The sequence below is a fragment of the Piliocolobus tephrosceles genome, chromosome 18 (genome assembly GCF_002776525.5).
Source record: "Piliocolobus tephrosceles isolate RC106 chromosome 18, ASM277652v3, whole genome shotgun sequence".
Lineage (NCBI taxonomy): Eukaryota > Metazoa > Chordata > Mammalia > Primates > Cercopithecidae > Piliocolobus > Piliocolobus tephrosceles.
In genome coordinates, this window is record NC_045451.1 from 20,197,617 (window position 1) to 20,222,913 (window position 25,297).

The 25,297-nt window shown below is 43.1% G+C and overlaps 1 protein-coding gene across 1 annotated transcript; it reads left to right on the forward strand.

The window, feature by feature from the left end:
* The first annotated feature begins 215 nt into the window (after nt 1-215).
* CPLX4 (complexin 4) lies at nt 216-25,016 on the forward strand. Its single transcript, XM_023218312.1, has 3 exons — nt 216-569; nt 6,100-6,187; nt 23,513-25,016. The coding sequence occupies exons 1-3, from the start codon at nt 403-405 to the stop codon at nt 23,738-23,740; spliced, it is 483 nt and encodes a 160-aa protein (XP_023074080.1). The 5' UTR covers nt 216-402; the 3' UTR covers nt 23,741-25,016.
* Nucleotides 25,017-25,297: the final 281 nt, after the last annotated feature.

A 25,297-nucleotide genomic window follows, 5' to 3' on the forward strand; every position in this document is an offset into this window, starting at 1 on the left:
TTTAATTGAAACAGGACTCTTTATGAAGCCCTGCTGTGCTTATAATTAAAAATTTAGAAACGGGTAGGGAGAGGGGTAAATGATGTGGGGGTTTCTTTTTCCTGTGAAATTAGCAGAGTGTATTAATTCAGAAGGTAGGCAGTTGCCTCTGATTGTATGCTTTAGTAATCTGAACCATCTGCCTCTATATACTAAGGAGTTCACCACTTTAATCCAGCTTACGGCCGACAAACCACTCTTCTCTGTCAGTATGCCCTTGAATAGATGACGCTGTGCAAAGTCCTTTGCTCTTAAATGTATTGCTGTCATTGAGAATATTTGGAGGTTTTCTCTTGGGTTTGTTTGGATTTTGTTTTTTCAGCATTTGTCTAATTTTGGTTTTATTTTTCTGGAGCAGAGAAAATGGCTTTCCTTATGAAAAGTATGATAAGTAACCAGGTAAAGAATTTAGGATTTGGTGGTGGGTCTGAAGAAAATAAAGAAGAAGGAGGTGCATCTGATCCTGCAGCAGCTCAAGGGATGACTAGAGAGGAGTATGAGGAGTATCAAAAGCAAATGATTGAGGAGAAGTGAGTACATGCTACTTCATTTCCCTTAAAAAGCAAAGGAAATTCATTCTGGCCATACCTTCTTCAGCTCTCCAGTTTATTTCTCTTTGCTTTTTAAGATGCCTTTCCTTTTGCCGTCTACCTCTAAACCAAGGAAAGGTTGTTCTTCTAAAGTAAACAGTTCCCTAACATCAGCAGCTACTATGTTCTATGTTCTATATTCTACATGTATGAATGGAAATGAACAATAATAAATTAATCTATATGTTGTCCTTAAAGCAGCTTAACACTTTCTGGTCTAGGCATGTTTTGGTTGACCTCAATTTAATTATTTAGATGAAAAATGGTGGGTTTAACTATCTTTACATTCTTTCTAAACTTCACCCTCCTAGCAAGTAGAAAGTCTTCAAATTGTAATAATTCAGACCTTATATCTAGAAAAGGGCCTAAAAGAACATAGTGTAGCTTCCTTGATCTTGCATGTGAGAAAAAAAAAAAAAAAAAAAGCCCAGAAAGCATAACATGACAATTATGTCATAAGACTTGGCTTACCAAAGACTATGAATAGATTTGTGGACTGTTTAATATGGAAATTCTAAACATATAGAAAAGTAGAATAGTAGGATGAATACCCATATATATCTATAACATAAAATCAACAGCTTACAGTTTGCTGCATTTGCTTACAGATTAAATAGATAGGTGGTAGATAATAGTGTTTAAAGTAAATTACAGATGTCATATATTTCACCCCTAAATACTTCAGCCACCTTCCTCCAAAAAATAAAGACATTCTCTTGGCTATATAAAATATAACAAATATAAAATATAAGCAACATTTTAGTTGGGTATTATAGAATGTGAATATCACCAACAACTTTTCGCCACTTGAAGACTGATTCTGAAATAAATGTAATCTCTGTGTAATTTTTAAATGTTTAAGGTAGAATTAAGGTTCTTTTAATAACCAGTTAAGAAATGAAACATCAATCTAGAGGTTAAGTGTTTATCATATGTTTCAAAAGAAAAGTATTTCTTTTTTGCCACCCGGGCTCTTTTGCTAATGATCAATTACATAATAGTTGCCTAAGTCCTATTGCTAAGATGATTATAGGTGAAAAGGTTAATGACCTGGAGGAAACAAAGAAAGTACAAAGACTACATTTAGTGGAAACCTTGTCTATTGTATTCTTCTGAAAGAAATCATGGCTTATAAACTACCTAGAATACATTATGCTTGGTTCTGCAGTAAATTAAAGTTGGTTTTTTAAAAAAAAGTCAATGCAACTAGCAAAAATGATGTTGGTGCTAAGACTTGGGCAAAAGAAGCAGCATTCCTTGAATATTGGCTGATTTTACCTATGGCATGGAAAACAACAAAAAGCTGTAAACGCAAAATAAGTACTGTGTAATGGAGAATAGAAGACTAACATCAGCATCAAACATTCTCAGATCAAGTAGGCTAATGAAAACAAAAATGTAGACTACAGTTGTGAGCATACAAAATATCATTTAATATGTTCAAGCAGCAGATCCGACTGCAGATAAGGCATCTATTTGATTAACTCATGCCCTAATTTTCCTTAATTTTATATCTGGACAGATCAAAGCTCAAAATGCCCAAATCATACAGTCAATCAGTAGATTGAGTTGTCAGCTACTCAGCTTTTTGCGTACGTGTGTGTGAGAATATTATATATTTATGTAGTCACTCAGTTTAAGAAATAGCGTCAGGACAATGGGGCATTCGGCTTCCCTATGATACAGAGGGATGACTTTCAGTCTATTGTTTGAATTTTCAAGAGTTTCACCACCTAGAATGCAATATGTAGTAAACATTAAAAATAATTCATCACAAGATAAACACAGAGATAGCTACAAACAGTACAGTATATATAATAATTAAAATGAATGTTAGCAAATAAAAACCTCCTAAACCCATCCTCTTCCTTTTAGGAAGTGGGGAGATTGACTATATGAATTATAAATAAAAAACCATTTAGCAATGCACTCTAATAATGCACATTCATTTTTCTTTTCCTTCTGTGTTCAATGTGCGTGTGTGTGTGTATGTGCACACCACTGGTAACATTAGTACTGAAAGAGGTCTAAACATAAATAGACTATCTGGAAAGGAAATAAAACAATAGTCTGTTTATCCCTACATTTTCTCAATTATATTAAAATGTTTCTTTGCCTTACTTATGCTTCAACAGTTTCTACAATATCATTTGTAACTTGACTCTGACCTTTGTTTTATTCAGTAATTGTTTGGACCTCTAGTATGAGCATAGCATTGTGAGGAATGTACTGAAATGGAACAGATGGGTTTTCTTCTGCAGGCATTTACACTTTACGGGGAGACTAGCTAGCTGCATGTGACTATAAACAGAGCAACCAGTTTTTCTGTGTGATTTGTAGACTGGCTCTAGAGGACTGGAATCTAACTCTGTCTGGCATTAGTATCAACAAATGGATCAATGCGGTTTATAGTTATCTGATTTTCAACAAAGGTGCCAAAATAATCAGACCAGGAACGGAAAGTCTTTTCAACAAATGGTGCTAAACAACTGAAAAACATTGAACTTTGAACCCTACTTAACACTACACAAAAATTAATTTGTTATGCATCATACACATAAACATAAAAGCCAAAATTATAAAGCTTTTCGAAAAAAAAAGTAGGAGAATATCTTTGCAACTTGAAAGTAGATGAAGGTTTCTTTGTCATGACCCAGATTGGCAATGACCATATCAATGACCGTAAAATTATTAAATGATAAATTCAACTCTAAGTTGAAAACTTTTATACGTTAAAAGATGCCATTAAGAAAATAAATGGGCAAGCCAGACTGAGAGGATATATTTGGAAAATATATCTGACAAAGGACTGGGATCTAGGAAATACGAAGAACTCCTACAACTCAATAATAAAAGCAAAAAAAAAAGGGAAAAGTTGGAACAAATACTTCAGAAAGATAGATACATGACCAATTAGTACATGAAAATCTTACGTGAAAGTACATGAAAAGCTGCCTAATATCATTAGTTGTCTTGGAAATGGAAAAAATGTAAATCACAGGAAAGTAGCACTCCATAAATACCAGTACGACTAAAATCACAAAGAAAAAAAAATTTGATGTTGCCAAAATGTGAAACCACTAGAACTCTTGTTTCAATTGTTGAGACATAAACTAGTATGACCACTTTGGAGAAAGGTCCTGCTGTTTCTTACAAAACTAAATGTATCCCAGTAAGCCACCCTAGAACTCAGTAAATTCCATGCCTAGTTATTTACCTAGTAGAAATGAAAACAGATGTCCACAATAAAAGCTAGAACAACAATATTCATAGCTGCTTTACTCACTGTAGCTCCAAATGGGAAATGATTCCGGTGTTCATTAACAGAAAAATGACTAGACAAATGGTGATTGTATCTGTGCAAACAATAGAATATTTACTACTCAGCAATAAAAAGGAACCAGCTACTAATACATAAAACAACAAGGTTAAATCTCAAAAGTATTTTACGCTGAGCGAAAGAGCCCTTACACAAACATGAACTGTATGGTTCCATTTTATGAAGTTCTAGAACAGACAAAACCAATCTATGGTAGAAAAGGTGTGGTGGTTGCCTCTAGGGCTAGGGGGGTAGGCCTTGATCAGGAATGGGGTTGGGGAAATTTTCCCAGGTGAGAGTAATGTTTTCTATCTTGAGAGAGTTTTGGGTTACACAGGTGTGGGCATTTTGGGGACTCTTTGAATGGTGTGCTTAAGAGGTTTGTGCATTGCAATGCATACAACTTTTGCTTCACAAGAAGAAAAGAGAAGCTATAAACAAACACTTCACGCTAGTTAATGACATGCATATTGAAGAGTTTGGGGGAAATGTTACCGATTTCTGTAACTTTGAAATGTATGAAAAAAGTAAAACGTGGATAAAGGGAGGAATAGAACTGATAAAAACGTACCGTGAGATGCAAATTGTAGAATCTAGATGGATTTGATATTAAAATTCTTTCAACTTTTCTGTATGTTTGGAAGTTTTTACAGTAAAACGTGGGGAGAAAAGGTCTGCTGCTTGTCCACGCCACAGGTCGCTAATCTCCTGGACAGGTCACTTTATTCGATGTCCCTCTCCAAAACTAGAAGGTTGAACTCGATGCTTTCTCATGCCCGTTCCAGACCTGACCTTCTGTGGATGGAAATGAGTTCAGAGAGCACCTGAGCCCAGGGCCTGTGATCAGTAGTTTAACCTGATAGTTTGCTACAGATCCTTCCTTAACACTTAGCTGTTTGCATAATGGTGAAGATTATTTCCAAACTCAGAGTCAAGACATAGAAACCAGTTTTCACCTGAAAATAAAAACAGGGGATTTGTTTTAAGCAGATACTGCTTTCCGCAAAGATAGTTCACGAGATCCACGGGTAGAATTCCCGTTAGGCCTCACATGGGCCTAAACCAGGAAGCAGGAGGCTGTTGAGAGGCCACGAGCACTCTTTCCTCATCTCTTGCCATTGCTTCTATCTGGACGTGGCTGCTTTATTCTTCCTCAGCATCCAGACTACAAGGTTGGTGGAAAATGACAGTCAATGGCTACCAATTTCATCTGTTATTTTGCCAGCCACATTGCAGTGTCATTCTTAGCACCAATCCCATATTTTCAAAGAAGAGATTTCATTTATTGAGCTTGGTCTAACCCCATATAGCCAGAGGGCAGGGCCGTGTATATAAATTCAGCTACCAAGAAAGCACTTCTGTGGGCAGCAGGGAAGGGTGGTGGTGCTTGTGAGCTTGCAGACATCCCCAAAGGTGTCTGCTTTTGTCTGGATCATCATTAGCAAGAATGTCCATTTCAAACCAGCATAACCATGAGTCCAATTAGATCATTCACACAGCAGGATCCCAGTCTGGCATTCTGGAAACATACCCTACCTTGTTTGGGGCCACCTCCTTCCAAACCAGGAAGAAAATACCATGCCTAAATTGGGGTCTGGAGAGAGAAACAACGAAGGAAGACAGGTTTATATTACATCCCCCAACGCCAATGGTCTTCAAAGAACTGCCTGGTTCTGGACACTGTGACCCTATTTTAGTTTGCATAAGAACCACTCGGGAAACTTGCTAAAAAAGTAGCTTCCCCTCCCCTGCACCCCGAGATTCTGATGCAGCAGGGCTAGGATCAGGCCCAGGAAGCTGCATTCGTCATAAGTGCACCAGGTGATTCTGAGGTTCATGGTCCTTGGCTGAACAGTCCATGGAAAATTGCATGTTAGGAATAATCACCCTGCCCCTCTCCTGGTTCACATCATAAAGAGATTCCTAGGACCAAATTGTCTTTGGGACTTAGGGGTATATACTGAAAGTTATGACAGTAGAGTGACAGACAGGCAGACATTTGGGGACCTAGGGAAAAAATCCCGTATTTCCCAAGTGTCTGCCAGCAGTGGCATCTCACAAGGTGTAACCCAATATCTGACTCCTCTGAACACGGGCAGGAATGTCTTTAGCTCTCTGTATCCTTCTGATCCTTTATTCTTTAACTTTTAGGATGGAAAGAGATGCTGCATTTACACAGAAAAAGGCTGAGAGGGCATGCCTCAGAGTTCATCTCAGAGAAAAATACAGGCTCCCAAAGGTAAGACACTCTGAACACAGGAAACATCTAATCATTTCTTAATGACTAAAAAATGGGAAGTCATACTTGATTATCCACAAGGGATCATGCTGAATATATCCTAATTGTAACTGAGATGTTTGATATAGTGAAAAGGGAACTGAATGAGGAGTTCATAAAATCTTGATTCCATTTTTTAACTTCTATGAACTTCCACTGTTGCTTAAAAAAATGGAGTTAATACCTATAAATGACATTTTAACATAAATTTATCTAAAGATTCTCGAACTTCTCTATGTAAATACACAATGGGGACAATAATCATAGCTGACATTGGTTGAGCTCTTTCTAGGTACCAGGCACTGTGCTTTGTGTGTATGAATTCATTTAGGTTCTGTTGTCATCCTTGTCTTACCATAGAGGAAACACAGGCATGAAGAAAGTGGGTACCCTCCTGCCATGGGCCAGACAGCCAGGAAAGAAAGAGCCCATGGTCCTGATTTCTATGATATTCCACCTCTATTTAAAATGAACCATCGATTGCTGGTTTGGGGAATAATGTAGTAGAGACAGTCATCACCCAGCACCATCTTATGCATCTCAGCACTGGCTGAGGATGACTGCTGTAGGCTGTGGCCGAGTGAGTCGTTGGTCTCCTGGTGGGAAGGGAATGCCTTGACATGTTGTAGAACGTGTCTTAGATGTACTCTTCCAGGGCTTGCATCCAGCAATGACAGAGGGCCTGTCACTTTGCTACTCTGACTCATACCACCTGACTCCAGCTTTACTACCTGTCCACCTGACTAAACGACTCCACCTTCAACTTCTGGGTTGATCATTCAACTTCATATTCCAAAGATACACCATCCCTTAAAGAACATCTTCCATCTGGAGAAGCCAAAGAAAAAGATCCTCCAAAGGGCATGATCCCAAGTATGACAGCCACCTCCAAATCCGGGTGGTTTAGAAAGTGCTGCTAAACCAACTCCTTCCATTGATCCCCAGCAGATCCCAAAAAAAGCTGGTTTTAGAAACTATAAGCATTAAACAAGGGAGAGTCCACTGTCTATTCAAGGTCACTGATGAAATCACCAAAGACTTAAACATGGTAGAGGTTGATCCCTAAGGTTCCCAAGGAACCCGGGTTCTGTTCTTAATAAGGGAAGGAAAACCCACAACAAAATGTAAGCTTATTTCATCCACAACCAATGAGCTTGTAAAAGAATGCCTTGCTTTTCCTATCCCACCCTCCATTCAGGTTTAACAACTTTTCCCCACTGTGCTTGCATTTTGGAAGAGTGAAGCACTTCTAAACACTGTCCTTTCCACTTTCATTGTCTGGTGAATTTCCTGAAACTCCCTGGATGTCACTGGCTCTCTTTAGCAATGTGGCCTCCCCCTAGGCAGGAAACTTGACTCAGATTCATGCTGCTTCACTGAAGCCTCTGGCCTCTGCTCTTGTGCCATCTGATTAAAGCACCATCAATCTTGTTGGGATGAAGCAGAAATTTCACACACACACACACACACACACACACACACAAACACAAACACACACTATTGGCTGGGTGTGCATCGTCCAGAATGGTAGGGCTTTTTAAAGATTTATTTTTGACAACTGTTATTCTTCTGTAGGGATGTAAGGAGAATTGGGGTTCAGTTGTGGCTCTGTGACACAGTATCACATGGTTTTTAAAAATATCTGAGTCTCTTAATTTATGCAGCAGGAATAGAAAAAAAAATCTGAGCCTCAGTATCCTCATCTATAAAATCAGGGCTGAAGTACCTAACTTCATAGGATCTTTGTCTGAGATAATGTAATATAAAGAACCTAGTACAGCACCTGACAATAGAGCTCTTCTTGTTGACATTATGATCTCTGGACACAAAAGTCTTATTTCCTGATAATAACAACCAGGGGTCTTGAGGACCGCCAGTCCTTAGGTGTGTAATCAATGCAACAATGGAGGTTCCTGAGCCTCAAGGCCCCAAGCCTTTTATCTTTTACTCCACTAATGGTGAATCAGCAGTCTTGCTGACTTCCAGATCCTCAGGAGTGAACACCCTTAGACTTAGCAGTAAGGTTTAAGTACTCTTACGAGAAAAATAATTCTCAAATCTCTGTGCCAGGGTATCCTTTGAAACAAAAGCCTTTCCAACAGAAACTATGGAAAAAGGAAAAAATGATAGCCATGAAATGCACAAATCCAGGTCCTCCCTGGAGAATGATTACGGCTATACCTGCATAGGCTACTGCTCCCTAAAGCCAGCTAGGGGGAGGGACCGACATGAAGGACATTAATGAATGAACAGTAGAGCCTACCAGTGTCTTTCATTGCCTGGCTTACTGATGTTCATATATCCCCTTTTCTATAGCTGTTTCAAATGCATAATGCATTTGAGACCCCACTTGATTTTCTCATAGACCATGAACTAGACCATAAAGCTCATCTAATAATCTCATACCACTGCATCATTTTATACCTGGGGAAACTGCAGCCCAAGAGGGTTAAGTAGCTTTGCAATAAGCTACATCTTCTGTGACAGACTCAGGATTGGAACTCAGGCCCCACAACCATGAAAAAGAGCAGTTGTCCAGGCGCGGTGGCTCAAGCCTGTAATCCCAGCACTTTGGGAGGCTGAGATGGGCGGATCACAAGGTCAGAAGATCGAGACCATCCTGGCTAACATGGTGAAACCCGTCTCTACTAAAAAATACAAAAAACTAGCCTGGCGAGGTGGCGGGCGCCTGTAGTCTCAGCTACTCGGGAGGCTGAGGCAGGAGAATGGCGTAAACCTGGGAGGGAGAACTTGCAGTGAGCTGAGATTGCGCCACTGCACTCCAGCCTGGGTGACAGAGCGAGACTCCGTCTCAAAAAAAATAAAAAATAAGAAAAAGAGCAGTTTGTTCACAACAGGACTTTGACAGAGCTCCCCGTCTCAAGGTATTTGTTCTTTCTACTTCTTTTTTTTTTTTTCTTTTGAGACAGAGTCTCACTCTGTCGCCCAGGCTGGAGTGCAGTGGCACGATCTCGGCTCACTGCAAACTCCGCTTCCCAGGTTCTCACCATTCTCCTGCCTCAGCCTCCTGAGCAGCTGGGACTACAGGTGCCCACCATCACGCCCGGCTAATTTTTTGTATTTTTAGTAGAGACAGGGTTTCACCATGTTAGCCAGGATGGTCTCGATCTCCTGACCTTGTGATCCACCTGCCTTAGCCTCCGAAAGTGCTGGGATTACAAGCGTGAGCTACCACGCCTGGCCTCTTTCTACACTTAATATTTGAGCTGTTCTCCAAAATTTTAGGGCAGTTTTGAATTCCACGTGGCTTTAAAAAAATGGGAGTATATTCTTTCTCCTGTGTTGTCTAACAGTTTGACCCTAGATCTGCAAGCAGCTGTCTAAATTCCAAATACAATCCAAACAAACAGATGAGGATTTCACTTGAAAACATTGTACACACCATCATTCACTGCAGTTTACGTCCAGGCGGGGACTCCCTTCTCCAAAGGCGTTTTTTGTTTGTTTAAGTTCTAGGGTACATGTGCGCAACATGCAGATCTGTTACATATGTATACATGTGCCATGTTGGTGTGCTGCACCCATTAACTTGTCATTTACATTAGGTATATCTCCCAATGCTATCCCTCCTCCCCTCCCCCACTCCATGACAGGCCCCAGTGTGTGGTGTTCCCCACCCTGTGCCCAAGTGTTCTCATTGTTCAGTTCCCACCTATGAGTGGGAACATGCGGTGTTTGGTTTTCTGTTCATGCGATAGTTTGCTCAGAATGAGCAACTAAGTTCAACAAAGGACATGAACTCATCCTTTTTTGTGGCTGTATAGTATTCCATGGTGTATGTGTGCCATATTTTCTTAATCCAGTCTATCATTGATGGACATTTGGGTTGGTTCCAAGTCTTTACTGTTGTGAATAGTGCCGCAATAAACATACATGTGCATGTGTCTTTATAGCAGCATGATTTATAATCCTTTGGGTATATACCCAGTAATGGGATGGCTGGGTCAAATGGTATTTCTAGTTCTAGATCCTTGAGGAATCGCCACACTGTCTTCCACAATGGTTGAACTAGTTTACAGTCCCACCAACCGTGTAAAAGTGTTCCTATTTCTCCACATCCTCTCCAGCACCTGTCGTTTCCTGACTTTTTAATGATCGCCATTCTAACTGGTGTGAGATAGCATCTCATTGTGGTTTTGATTTGCATTTCTCTGATGGCCAGAGATGATGAGCATTTTTTCATGTGTCTGTTGGCTGCATAAATGTCTTATTTTGAGAAGTGTCTGTTCATATCCTTTGCCCACTTTGTGATGGAGTTGTTTGCTTTTTTCTTGTAAATTTGTTTAAGTTCTTCGTAGGTTCTGGATATTAGCCTTTTGTCAGATGAGTAGATTGCAAAAATTTTCTCCCATTCTGTAGGTTGCCTGTGCGCTCTGATGGTAGTTTCTTTTGCTGTGCAGAAGCTCTTTAGTTTAATTAGATCCCATTTGTCAATTTCAGCTTTTGTTGCCAGTTGCTTTTGGTGTTTTAGACATGAAGCCCTTGTCCATGCCTATGTCCTGAATGGTATTGCCTAGGTTTTCTTCTAGAGTTTTTATGGTTTTAGGTGTGACATTTAAGTCTTTAATCTGAGCTAAAGGAGGATGTTCGAACCCATCACAAAGAAGCTAAAAACCTTGAAAAAAGATTGGATGAATGGCTAACTAGAATAAACAGCGTAGAGAAGACCTCTTAAATGACCTGATGGAGCTGAAAACCATGGCATGAGAACTACATGACACATGCACAAGCTTCAGTAGCCGACTGGATCAACACTGATCAAAGGTATCAGTGATTGAAGATCAAATGAATGAAATGAAGCGAGAAGAGAAGTTTAGAGAAAAAAGAGTAAAAATAAGTGAACAAAGCCTCCAAGGAATATGGGACTATGTGAAAAGACCACATCTACGTCTGACTGGTGTACCTGAAAGGGGCGTTTTTATATTGGGTTGCATTTGTAACAATGGATTCTACACACAGTGTTTCAAAAATGTGCCTATGGTATGGAAGATACTACAAATACCAATAGTACAATTGTCTGCTTTTTGTAAACCACATGGAAATTCTAATCCGGTATAGCTGGCCATAAAAACAGCACCTAATAAAACTACACGATAAGAAAAATCGTCTACTCTGGGCACACTGCCTATGAGTTAGCCCTGCTCTGCAAGGAGCAGTTTAAAAACTAAAATTAAAATATTTTTAAAAATCAGCTGGATCGTATTCCACTCAGTCCAGTTATCACCAGCTGTGGCTAACTTCCCCTACCCCAGTGCAATACCTTGCGCTTGCAAACCAGCCCCACCCTTGGGAGCCTCCTCTGCCTCCCGCGCTGTCACTTGTCACACGTTAACCTCCCGCCCGCGTCCCCCCCACCGACTAGGCTCTGGGTACGGGGACCCTTCGATGGCCCATGTGGCGAAAAAGAGGCTCCGGGGGACAGACACGTTTCCCACGCTAACGTCTGCCCAGGCTGTGCAGAACAGCCGCTCCCCTCCAAGTCAGATCCTGGCTGGAGCGCGGAGGGCGCTGCGGCCGCCAGCGCGGGCCCCGAATCCTCGACGCCGGCGCCCCCTGGTGTTCCTAGCTCCGCGGCCCCTGGCACCCGCGGGAGGGGGAACCAGGGCTGCGATTGGTGGCAGGACCAGGGCGGGGCAGAAGCCAATTTCTAGAGGTGACTTAAAAAACAACAAAAAAAAGTATTGATAGATCATTGGATGGAATGGGGGAAAAACAAAATAACAACCAAGAAAGAAAGAAAAGAAAAGAAAAGAAAAGTCTTATTATTTTGTTATTGAGGACCTGGTCGTGCGTTTCCTATCCTCCCATGGCGTAACGGGAGAGGGAGCTCGCAAACAGCCGAGTTTCCGCTGTCTCCGCAGTCGAGGGCGGGCTGAAGGAGTTGGAATCTTCAGCCTTGAGAGGAGATGACCGAATAAATGAAGCTTATGGGGGCAGAATCATGCCCCAGACCTCCAGTGCCATGCTTTTTATTTTAATGCTGAATTCAGCCAACTTACCCAGTGGCTTGGCTGCTGGTTGTTACTGAACTATAGGTACCTAAGATGTCTCATTATACAGAGGAATCTCCGCAATGGAACCTTTAGAGAGCCATCCTCAGAGAGAGGCAGGGCGCGGTGGCTCACGCCTGTAATCCCAGCACTTTAAGAGACCGAGGCGGGCGGATCACCTGAGGTCAATAGTTCAAAACAAGCCTGGCCAACATGGTGAAATCCCGTTTCTATTAAACATACAAAAAAAAAAAAAAAAAAAAATTAGCTGGGCGTGGTGGCGGGCCCCTGTAATTCCAGCTACCCAGGAGGCTGAGGCAGGAGAATTGCTGGAACCTGGGAGGCAGAGGCTGCAGTGAGCTGAGATTGGGCCACTGCACTCCAGCCTGGGCGATAGAGCAAGACTCCATCTCAATAAATAAATAAATAAATAAATAAATAAATAAATAAATAAAATAAAAAGCCATCAGAAAAACATAGTGGGGATGCGAGGTGTAGGGTTTTGTCTCCTAGATGCTTCATTAAGGAGCAAGGAGGCCCTGGAAGGCCAGACGGTGCCCATCTGGGTCACTAGGAGATGTAATTGAGAAGCCCAAGGCATGGTGCTCTGTCCAAAGAACTGGAGGGAAGGAGAGGAGAGGGAGGCCTGCCAGTGCTGCCTCTTACTGCGGCCAGGGAAGGGCTGACTGACGGCTGAACCAAAGGAACTGCTGTATTCGGTGGGAAACAGAGGAACAGATTCCCAGGTCCTTATGGGTCACCTCCATGAGGCTTGGCTTCCGAGGTCATCTGAGGAACATGCCAACCATCAGTTCCCTCCAACCCTCTAAGTTCTTTTCCTAGAACAGGTTCAGGTTCCTGGATGACCACAATACTTTGGTTCCTTGACACCAGTGTCTGAGTGATGTTTGTCTTTTCAATAGACTTACTTTTTTACATCCGGAAAAGGACGCGCCATATGTGTGTGCTCAATACATAGCCATAAGGATCATATAAATTTAGGGACATGCCAAAGGTCACAAAGCTTGCTGTGACAAATGGAGACTCAAGCCTCCTTACTCTTCATCCACTACTTTTTCGTCCCCCCTTCTCCTCATATCCCTTTAAACTGGGCATCAGATTCCTGGTGGTAGACTTTAGAACTGAACACACTGTCTAACAAAGAAAATGGCACAGGACAGAAAGCAGGGATCACTGGGACTCTAGTGGGCTCCTAATAACCTTCCCCTCCCTGCCAGGTTTGCAGAATACTTAGCCTGTGCCATCTTCTAAAGCCCATATTGGGTAATCATTCATAGTAATAGTATTAACAGCCCACAGGGAATTGGACGAATTTAACACGTCCTCCAGCTAATGAGGGATGACCCCCTGGGTACCTCATTCACAATTCCCCAGGGTCACCACCACAGCGCTTACATAACAGCAGGATTCAGTTCTAGACCCTTCCCCTGACCAAGGCCCGACAGGGAGCAGATCTGAGAAAATGTCTTCCCAGGAGCTGTCAGGTCTAATGAGGATAACTATGTCACATTTTGGAATTAGAACTGTATTTTCTAAAGAAATTATTTGGCTGGTGTTTCCTCCGAAAAAGAGTTTCACTCTATTGCTGACAGGGAAAAGCAAATGTAGACTCTTTGAAAAGGAGCAACATAAGCCATAGCCCTCTAGATAAACAATAAAAGGTCTTGGGTCTCAAGTTTACTAATTGTTAGTGACAATACTATTTGCTATGCCAATGTCTTTTGATGACCATTGTTAATTTCGGTAATCAGATAAGTAATTAAATAAGTGCAGTAAACAAATTGCAGTAATCTGCAGTACGTATATGTATATGTATCTATACCAGTCATTATAATATTCATGTATACATATCCAGATTATGTCGATTTCCTCTAGTTGTCAAATTATAGGTCATCAGAGGACTTAAAATGCCTAAAGTCATCCATGATGCTTACGTTAGATTTGGATCGCACACCACTAATTATTCCAGACTCTGTATCTTCAGTTTCTCCTTCTTGATTGGCCTCTCCTTAATAAAAGAGGTCAAATCTCTCCCATCTAAAACAAGCAAACAGTACTTTCTGAGTAAACATGGCTTTTTAGGTATCTTCCCTTAAATGACTAGTTCTCACTGCTCTGCTGAAACCTTCTTCTTCCAGATGTTCAGTGTCTGTCTAAATACAGTAGGTGGTTCCCTTAATTTCTCTTGGGGCCTCTTTGTTTCTTCTAGCACTGGTGATCGCTTCTTCCTTAAAGCCCTCTCTCTCCTCAGCTTGCAGATATCACCCTCTGGTTCTTGTTCTTGTACTGCTTCTTCTTCATGAGTTATCTTTCTCTGTCTGCCTCCAAATTGTGGGATATTCCAGGGTGCCCCCTTGGCTGGCTCTTCTTCTCACTCAAGCCTGCACAGTGTCCACGAGGGCTGCACCTTGCCGTTGCTTTCTGCTACCACCTACATGTTGATGATTCTCAAATCTGTACTTCCAGACCACATCTTCTCCCCACATTTCCCAACTGCAGCTACCTTTACTTGGGCACTTCACAGATAGAACCAGCTCATATCCAAAACTTACTTGCTCATCCTCCCTCTAAACCTGCTCCTCCTATAGGCTCCACTTCCATGGGTGACTCTCCTGACAAGCCCATCTCCCAGGCTGGCTACCAGATGTCACCACTGCCTCTTCCCTCCTTGCTCCAGCTGCATGTCCAGTAAATCGCCAAGTCATCTTAATTCACTCCTGAATAGTTCTCAATTCACCATAGCTTTTCTACTTGGAGTCTTGTCCCTCTCAACACTGAGGTTTCTGAAGTGCAGATCTGATCCTGTTTCTTCCCTGTTTTTTTTTTGTTTTTTTTTTTTTTTTGGTGGTTGTTTTTTAAGGCCACTATGTCTTTTAGAATAAAATCCAAACTCCTTGTCCTGTATGCTGTGCTATGGCTCCCGTCTCTCCAACTTCACCTCTTGCTACTACTCCCTGCCTGGACTAGCACTTCCTCCTGCTCCGTTCCGTGCTCCCTGTGGCCTTTCTGTAAGACTCTGGTTAGTGTCACTTCTTCCAGGGCCTTCCATGATCTCCCTCCCCCTACCTAATTCTGGATTTGGTCATCCTCCTCAATGTTCCCATATATCTTGAGTCCATGTCTCCTACATCATCTTATGACCCTAAATATCTGCACCTACTGTGTGCTCCTTTAAAAAAGGGGCTGACTTTTAAATCTCTCTGCTTGGTGCCTAGCAAGGTGACTGAGATATAGAAAATTGCACACATACACACAGACACACACACACAGAGTGATTGCTGAGTAAATGCATGTTATTGGGGAAAAAAGAAAAGAAAGAAAAATGCCCGGCTGGGTGCAGTGGCTCACGCCTATAATCCCAGCACTTTGGGAAGCCAAGGTGGGCAGATCACGAGGTCAGGAGATCGAGACCATCCGGGTCAACATGGTGAAACCATGTCTCTACTAAAAATACACAAATTATCTGGGCGTGGTGGTACGTGCCTGTAATCCCAGCTACTAGGGAGGCTGAGGCAGGAGAATCTCTTGAACCAGGAAGCTGGAGGTTGCAGCGAGCCAAAATCGCGCCATAGCACTCCAGCCTGGCAACAGAGCGAGATTCCATCTTAATAAAATAAAATAAAATAAAATAGAAATGCCCAAAGAACAAAGTATCAAAAACAGCAGAAAGAATTTACCCGCCATTAGAGTTACATTAAACTACAATTTTATGAAAAGAACAAGTCCAGATTCAACATTGTAGTTTTGTATAAAACACAAAGGTTTCCCTGTTTTATAAATACAACACCATATTTCTTCAAGTAGAGGAAGTAATATGTTTTAAATAAAGCTACAAGATTCTTTCTAAAAGCAAATGTGTCCCTCTCCCTGGCCAATTTAAAATGTATATGTAAGTCAAGCTAAATTAATAAGAGAAAACAGTTCCACAATGAACCCTAATCCTATTAACAGAATTGTCAATCTAGGTTAGTCATTGAAAAATAATGTTGTGACCCCTGCTGAGCTATATGATTTAGTTACACCTGGTGTTTGTCTGCCGTATTAAGGGCACCATTCATTTCGAATAAAGATGCATATAGGAGAAACTCAACAGAGTTGTCTTTAAATGTGCCACATTGAAAGCTCCATTACAGTTGAATTTAAAATTTGCCTCTTAAAAAAAAAACAAAGATGACTGTGTGAACCTTCCTTTGCCAGACCCCTTCAGATTAAGAGCTCTAGGGGCTGCCCAGCAGGGTCTGAGACACCGAAACCTCCTGCTTTCTGAGCAGCTGTTTCTGGTGACCAGGCGGCGGGGAGGCCATCAGAGGCCCCATCAGCTGCCATCTCTTCCTTCCCCTCCTCACCCTGCCCCAGTTCAGTTTGCTCCTCCTACTTATGCTTTTGAAAGAGCAATGGATTACATGTCTCCAGGGAGTACGGGGATGGGAAGGAGTCACTGGACACTAGTGAAGCAGGATTTCAAGACGTGTTGCTTGGCCACACCAGTTTTCTCATGTCATCTTCACAAACGCCCTGTAAGGTAGGTAGATATCACCTCTACTTTACAGATGAGAACACCGGCTCAGAGAGGGAAAGTGACTTTCCAAGGTCACAGAGCCAGTAAATGGCAGAACAAGACTTTACCACGAGACAATCCAAGTGCACAGGCCATGTTTAAGAAAACCTAGACCCTTCTGGCAGCTGTGTTAGGTCTTAGGCCCTAAAAAGCAGAATGACATTTTTGAAGAATCTTTACCTTTCGAGACCTCACTTTCCTCGTCTGTAAATGAGGGGCTTGGATATGCGGCCTCTGGGAGCTTCTTGAGTCCCTGTGGAATGTCTTCATGAGGGAAAGAGGTATGAGATGTGCACAGCTGGTATCTAGAAATTCTCATTCCATGTAGCTCCCGACGCATGCACACTTTCAATCAAATTGAAAACCGATGCCTATTCCTCAAGAAGACAAATCCACACCATCTGTCCTAATCTGCGAGTGCTGAGGGATCTTTAAGTAGCTGAAGAGGGAAGAGCAGCAGTGGGGCACAGCAGAAGGAGCAGCCAGCACGCCCCAGCCCAGGGCCTTCACACCAGCCACACACTACCTTCTGAGGGCAGCAGCCCCACTCATAACCAGGACAGTGAGAGTGGTTTATGAAGACAAGTACCTGACTGCTCAAGTCCATGATCCTCATAATTATGTCAATCTCACGCTACATGAACTCCTCCACGTGAAAGAAATCCATTCTTTTAGCTTTTGGTATCCTGTGGGCAACGATAAGTGAATAAACCAAAAACAAAATCAAATCTACCTAGTATCAATCACACTGGTATTTGCTTATACACCACACTTAGCTAACTGGACTCTGACAAGAGGAGAATGCTCAGTTTTTTGAAGACATAACCATCTAAGATAATTTATCATGGTATCTCAAGTTTGGTGAAAAGAGAAGGCCAGTTTATCCAGGTCTAGGAAGTAGTAAGTCTTGAAATCCAGGGTCACGTTTATCTTTTGGTGAATGCTCATGCATCAATCACAGGAAATGACAATGGTAGGATATGGAGCTATTTAAATAACGGGGTATTCAGCACGGACCATAAAGATAATAAGTCTGGTTAAAAACAAGAGATTAAAACGGATTTCTCATCAGCTGGCATAAAAATAATTAGCTCTTAACTGCATTAAACGATATCCCAAATTGGTAAGATTTCTAGAAATGAGAAGATCTCTGAAACAGAGCCTCTGAGAACAAAGTATAGCCTATAAGTCCCCTAATTATGTGCTGGCTCACTCATTCATTCACTCACACCACGGTTCTCATCCTTGAGCCTTCCTTCCCTCCCTGGAGCTGCTTCCGGCCCGTAGTGATGCTGATTCACATTGGCTGTAACTGCACTTGTATTTGGGGATTGTAATGAGCCATTACTTCTTTTCCTTGAAGTGTGAACTGTGTCCAAATATTCCTGGTCTCCCCAACCCAAGATTTGTCAATGGGCAGCAGAACGTGTGGACAAGACATTCATTGTTTGAATTGCAGACAAGGTCCTGTCAGCAGGGTGGTTCATTAGGAAGAGAGGAAACAAGGCTGCTGTGTCCACTGTATAAATCCCATTTATGCTTCTTAATTGCTTGCTCTGTCCCGGATCTTTCTCTTAAGGGCCAATACTCTCCCACCGTCTCTTTCACTGTCCATGCCTTCTTTATCCCAGGGATCCTTTCAGCAGGGATCTTGACACTGAGCTGCCCTCTTTCCTCTAAAATATTCATAACCACCACTACTACTTATCCAGAGCTTAGATGCTTGCAAGGCTGTTTCACAGCATGTCTCATTCAATCTGCTCAACGGTCCTCTAAGTGGCCCTTCCATTGGACATCAGAAACATAAGTTGACTTGCCCAAGGTCATGCATTGGTAAATGACAGATCTGGGACTCGAACCCATGTCTAACTCCAAATCACACAATCTTTCATTCTCCTAGGCTACCTCTGGCAGGAGAACAGTCTGGATAGGCTGCAGCTTTTTACAAAGGAGACACTTGAATACTTAGCCAGTTCTAGATCTAGGGCTAGCTCAATTAGTTAGGATCCAGAGCTAATGAGGCTACAGGCCCACATTTGGTTCCAGAGGGCATGATTTTCTCCTCTAGCCACTCAACAGCCATGTCTGGTTGTCCTACCTTTAGTCATAAGTTTTCCATGGCACAGGCCTCAGCCCAGAGTAATCAGTTTCAAGACTAGAATCATCTCCGGAAGCAGCCATGCTCTGGGGGAGGGCAAATAACCTTGTCCTTCTAGATCAATGGTGAGTGGAGGACTCTCTGACCAAAGCCATTGACTACATCCAATGCTGTCTTTGGACCTGGACATCTGAGGCCACTGCCCTGCAGCCCATGTTTTAGAGGGCTCTGGTCTCTCTTCTAGCCACCCTCTTTCACATGGGGTAAAGAGTCTGTGGGCCAAAGGTCCTAGACCAGGCAGAGCCACACCCCTCTTGTAGACCATGCTCAAGCTGCTCAGGACCCCAAACGCCCTGCCTAAGTGCATTCCAGAGCCTTCCCAGGCCTCCGATGCAGATCTGTGCTCCTGAGAGTGGCCAGGCAGACTAGGCCTGAGGAGTGGGGTAGAGGTCATGCTCCCAAGGTCCCAAGGCCCTTCCCAGTGAGGGCTGGAGCCAGGAACTGGAGGAAAAAAGAGGGCCAGGTTGTGAGCCAGGAACTTCTATCAGCACTTGTGCTCTACCATTGACAAAAATTAGGGGTGGGCCCGACAAGAGGTAAGGGGAGCTAGGGCTGGCTAGGTGGCTTTCTCCTAGAATGGAAAGCCTAGTGCTAAAGAGGAACTTACTAAGCCTGGCTTGTTAGAAAAACCAAGCCTTTGAGTGAAGGTAGGAGTCATTGCTAGGTCAGAGATAAGGTGCCAGGACATCACAGCCTCCTGAGAGGGCTAACCCCATGTGCAAGATTGCCCATAGTAAATTCCCCTATCCACTTCTGAAGGCTATTATTTTTATGAATAGCTACTACTGGGTGAGTGCTTAATAGATTCTAAATAATTCAGTTACCATCTAATCAACCCTCCACAGCTCTAAGGCAAATAATGCAGTTCTCCACATACAGACAAGGAAATAAAGCTCAAAGAGGCTACACAAAGTGCCCCAGGTCACCCATCCTGTAAGTGGTAGAACTAACGTTCTCACTCAGGCAATTTAGTCTGCGATGCCCCAACATGATTATAAAGATAAACCGGTAGCTATGAAAACAGAGCTCTTTATAGCAAAGAGAACCTACAAATTTAAGCATTGTTAAGGCTGTTATCCTCCCTGACAACAGGTTCATTGAATCATTCAGTAAACATTTATTTTAATTTTTGAAAATATTTATTTATTTATTAAGACACAGTCTCTCTCTTTTGCCCAGGCTGGAGTGCAGTCACGCGATCTTGGCTCACGGCGACCTCTGCCTCCTAGGTTCAAGCGATTCTCCTGCCTCAGCCTCCCGAGTAGCTGGGATTACAGGCGTGTGCCACCACGCCCTGCTAATTTTTTGCATTATTATTAGAGACAGGGTTTCACTAATTTGGCCATGCTGGTCTTGAACTCCTGACCTCAGGTGATCCCCCCACCTCAGCTTCCCAAAGAGCTGGGATTACTGGCTTGAGCCACCATGCCCGGCTATTCAGTAAAGATTTAATTCTTTGTGTCTACATGCCAGAAACTTTGCTGGGTTATGAGACAGAAAGATGAGTAACTTACAGCCTTTGTCTTCAAGAAAGGTGGAGCAGTGGTTCTCAAACTTCAGCAAGCCCCCGAATCACCAGGAGGACTTGTTAAATCACAGATTGTGAAGCCCGCGCCCTGAGTTTCTGAATCAGTGGGTCTGAATAGGGTCCCAGCATGTGCATCTCTAGTGAGGTCCCAAAGGATGCTGATGCTGTTGGCCTAGAGAACCCACTTTGAGAACCACTTTGATAAAACTTAGGGCAATCAAGATCCTCTCCATGAGGCAACGTAGAATTGCACTGCTCTTGCTTCTCAGAGCAAGAGGCACGAGGATAAAACAAACCTCAGAGTCACCCTTGAAGGAGGAAACCATCCCGAAGCTTCGTCAAGCACAGCAGAGCCGTAGAGAGTGGCCTTGCTGAGGTCTCCCTGTGAATGGGAGGCAGGCGAGCACCATCCCGTGAGCCCTCGCCAGCGTGTTCAGTGTTTTATGACTCTGGCTGGCTGGCTGGCTTTCCTTTGGCCCCTCTAGCTGCCTGTCCCTGCAGGCCCACAACAGTTACCCTGTCCAGGTTCAAACCTGGCAACATGCTTGGGGATCTTACTACCAACCTGAGGGAAGGGGCCAGAATTCCTGGGAATGTCTTTTCAAATCACTTGCATTTGATTTCAGGACGCATAAGAGAGGGCAGATGTCCCACATTTGCATGAACTGAGAATGAGTCGGCCACCTTGTGCTTTTCGTCTCCTTCCTGCAAAAAGGCCCAGAAGATGATCAGCAAGGGAAGGCAAATAAAAAATAAATAGAAATGCACAATTGGCTGAGAGCCCCTAGGGATTAACTAACTAATTAATCCCACAACAGTTTGACCAGGAACTAATTAATCCGTTAAGCACTTGGAGGGCCCAAGGCCCTGGCCAAGAGCAGGGAGAGGCTGCCCTTATCTCCGGAGGCTGGCGCGGAGTGGGACTGTCCTCCCGAGTCTCCAAGGACGGCCTCGGTGAGGACTGTCCTTCCCAAAATCATTGGTTCCCCCTGCATCAGAAATCTGCTTCTCAAGCTATTTCTTGAGCCAGGTTCCTGTGTCACTCTGCCCAGGGAACCGAATCAAAGAAGAGAGCCCTGAGGAAAGTCTGCTGGGCTTCAGCCCCTCCAAGTAAGAGAGCCACAGAGAGTTAGAACTGGAAAAGACTTCAGTCATCTGGTCCTTCCAACCCACTTTACAGATGAAGAATGAAGTTTACAGGTTACCCTGGTGTGCCGTTTGGACCTAGAGACAACTGCCGTTTCTTTCCGATCATTCCTACGCAGCACCCAGACAGGGGGAATTCAGATCTCCCTTTAGGTGCTGTCTTTAACTCCACCTCACGAGTCACCAGGTGCAGAAATCTTTCTTAAAACAATGTAGTCTGATTGACTTAGATCATCATTTTTTAATATGATTTTTCATGAGCTTTGGTAACAAATTTAAGGCTGGTCACAACATATTCAGGTGGCTCTAACATAGATCTTTCCTCTCATTAGCTTTTCTGACACTCTTTTTAATCTTCTGTTTCCCTGAAACCCAGGTCACCTCATGTTACAACCTGATCTCCAAAAAATCTGACAGCAGCCATCTGGGGATGTAAGCTAATGTTAACCTTTCCCAGAGAATGTTTTCTTTAGACTCCTCTCTCATTACAGAACAAGAGGCTCTACAGTCTAAGTGGTGAAACAATCTCAGCTGAGTATGGTGGTACATACCTGTGGTCCCAGCTACGTGGAAGGCTGAGGTGGGAGGATGGCTTGAGCCTAGAAGGCCAAGGCTGCAATGAGCCAAGATTGCACCACTGCACTCCAGCCTGGGTGAAAGAGAGAGACCCTGTCTGAAAAAATAAAATAAAAATAAGAGAATCTCAAAGACCAGGCAGCATACACTAAGAAATTCTGGAACAGACACTCCTAGAATCACAAAATGAAATGTGCAAGGCATTTGTGATAGCATCAGCAACACCGAAGGCTAGACTGCCAGTATGCTGAGTGGGGGCCACGTGCTCGATGGTTCACTTAATACACGTGTGCTGTGGGCCAGACTCCAGTTCAGGTGCTAACGGTGGAGTTGAATCTAACAAGAGCCCATGAGGGGCTCCCTGTCTAGTGGAAGTGAGGAAAAGAACAATGATTAAGCAAAAGTTGCCACTAAGGTGTGATGAGTGAATTAATGCATAATGTCACTATAAACTGAAGCCTCATCCTCTAGAGTGGGGTCAACCAGGTGAGTGGATCTTGGCATGGGCCTGATAGAGTCTGCAAGACTTGCAAAGCTGCCCTTAGTCAGAGTTGGGGTATGATGCCCCAGCTTTTGTGTATATAAGCGACACAGAGAGAAAGGGCTTCTTAAAAATCCAGATGGGGTTGGGAGCGGTGGCTCATGCCTGTAATTTCAGCACTTTGGGAGGCTGGAGCGGTTGGATCACCTGAGGTCAGGAGTTTGAGACCAGCCTGGCCAACATGGTGAAACCCCGTCTCTACTGAAAATACAAAAAATTAGCCAAGTTTTGGTAGTGTACGCCTGTAATCCCAGCTGCTAGGGAGGCTAAGGCAGGAGAATCACTTGATCCAAGGAGGCAGAGGTTGCAGTGAGCTGAGATCAAGACACTGCACTCCAGCTTGGGTGACAGAGCAAGACTCCCTCTCAAAAAAAACAAACAAAAAAATCCAGATGGCTGGTTCCTGATTCTACCTCCAGAGTTCCTGCTTCAGTGGATCTGGGATGGGGCCCAAGAATCTGTAGTTCCAGCAGGCTCTAGATGATGCTAATGCTGCTTGTCCAGGGACCACACTTGGAGAACCACCATACTGGAAGGTTCTGATTGACCCAAGGTGCCATGAAGGAGGGACTTCCCTGCAGGAGCCTCCACGACTGCCACCAGGACCAGGCTAGGCTGCAAGGCCAAGTGTGCCACTCACTTCCTTTATTCTCTACAGACTTTTTCCTGCTGCTTTTTAAAATGTATTTAGTTACTGAGTTAGTAGGTTTAGAGTTATTTATCTATCTCTATTTATTTTTCACATAGAGTGAAATGGATGAGAATCAAATCCAGATGGCTGGAGATGATGTGGATTTACCTGAAGATCTCCGGAAAATGGTAGATGAAGATCAAGAAGAGGAAGAAGATAAAGATTCTATTCTTGGGCAGATACAGAATCTCCAGAACATGGACTTGGATACCATAAAAGAAAAAGCCCAGGCCACCTTCACTGAAATCAAGCAGACAGCGGAGCAGAAGTGTTCCGTGATGTGAGGGGTGGGAGGGGTGGAGGGAGGGAACCAGTCATCCGTGGAAAAGATCACTCTCCTGTGGGACGTTTCGAGCAGTACATGTTTTAATGTAGTGAACACATTAAGGAAAACCACGATGATCCATTGATAGACAATCATTTGGTTGTTCTAAATATTCCTGGCAAAGTATTTAGCTAGCACCTTGCAGCAGGAACCATACTTTCCTTTTAGTTATAAATGAGACAAACTGGAAATTTTCAGGTGTAAATGATGATGCTGAACACATATCTGCTTAAAGACCTTGAGATGAGCCAAGAAGAAACAAAAGCAAGTGGCATTTCCTCTCCAACTTTCTTCCTTGGAGGCCAAGTTCTCACCTGTCCAACTATTCGCAGGACACCAGGTCCCTTCAGAGAAAGATGTGGAGGGTCAAGGTATCCACTGGAAGCCGGGTTGCCCACAGGGAGCTGAGGCTACAGACTCCAGGGCAATCAAAGGTCACCACCCTCACCCCTCACCTCCAGGCTCCTTGAATTTGTCAGTGATACTCATCAACTTTGGTCCTTGGATGCTTCTCAGCCAAGTGGCGGTAGCAGGGATGTGGTGAACAATGAGAAACTGAGGCAGGGAATAGACCTCACCAGCCCTTTGCATTGGAGATCATCACTCTAGTGGCCATGTGAAGAAGGGAGGCACAATTATAGGCAGAGGGAAACCAGGGAGACGGCTGCTCTTTTTGAGTTGAGCTTAACTCTCCTTGTCTGAACTTGGTGATAGCAATGGAAACAAAGTGGGTAGACTAACAGAAAGCATTAAGAAGTTAAATCAGTCTCTCTCTGTCTCCTCCCAACCTATTTCTCTCTCATCCCTTTCCCTCCTTCTTGTCCAATCTCCCTATCTCTTTTTTTCTTCTTCTCCTGTCCCTTCCTATCCCACCCCTTCAGACTACCTTCCAGTAAATCACACTGTCATTTGGTGCCACAGGCTTTCAGGGTAGGCACTGATTTTTTTTCCCTAATATCTGTTCTCTTTCAAAAGAAACAATTCAAAAGACTTAGGACAGTTACCACTGAAACACTTCAAGCTATTTAGCTAAAGCCCACCAAACCAAAACAAAATACTGATTTTTTTTGGTGAATCTGTTCATATGGTGAATAAAGATCTATCAAAGAAAAAGGAAACTGAGACCAAAAACTTAGGGTCTAACTTCTTCTAAAGCCAGAGTTCCCAAATGTGTTGTATAAGAAGTTTCGTGTAATAAAAATATGCAAATAAAACAAATGAGTAAAGGTCCAAAACCTATGGTCCTTGGCAAAGTTTAGCCTGTCTTGGAAGTTCCTGAGAGAACATTGGTGCAATGATTGGGGCTGATTAGCTTCTAGTCCACAAACCCAGATGCCATGAGCACATTTTAAAACTGTGCTTGTCTTTTATCAGAAATGTCATGTGAGTTGTGATCTGTTTTATAGCAGAAACTTTAAAATACTCACTTTTTAAAAAACTACAATATAATAGATAAGATTTAGTTTGTTGAAGGAGTGGGTAGTATGGATGGGTGAGAGGTGCTGCATGTGGCCTG

Bases quoted from the DNA above. Each gene is read 5' to 3' on its own strand.
- CPLX4 (XM_023218312.1), top strand. From the start codon at position 403: ATGGCTTTCCTTATGAAAAGTATGATAAGTAACCAGGTAAAGAATTTA. The intron at 570-6,099 runs GTGAGTACATGC...TTTAACTTTTAG, and splicing joins AAGCAAATGATTGAGGAGAA to GATGGAAAGAGATGCTGCAT. The intron at 6,188-23,512 runs GTAAGACACTCT...TTTTTCACATAG, and splicing joins AAAAATACAGGCTCCCAAAG to AGTGAAATGGATGAGAATCA.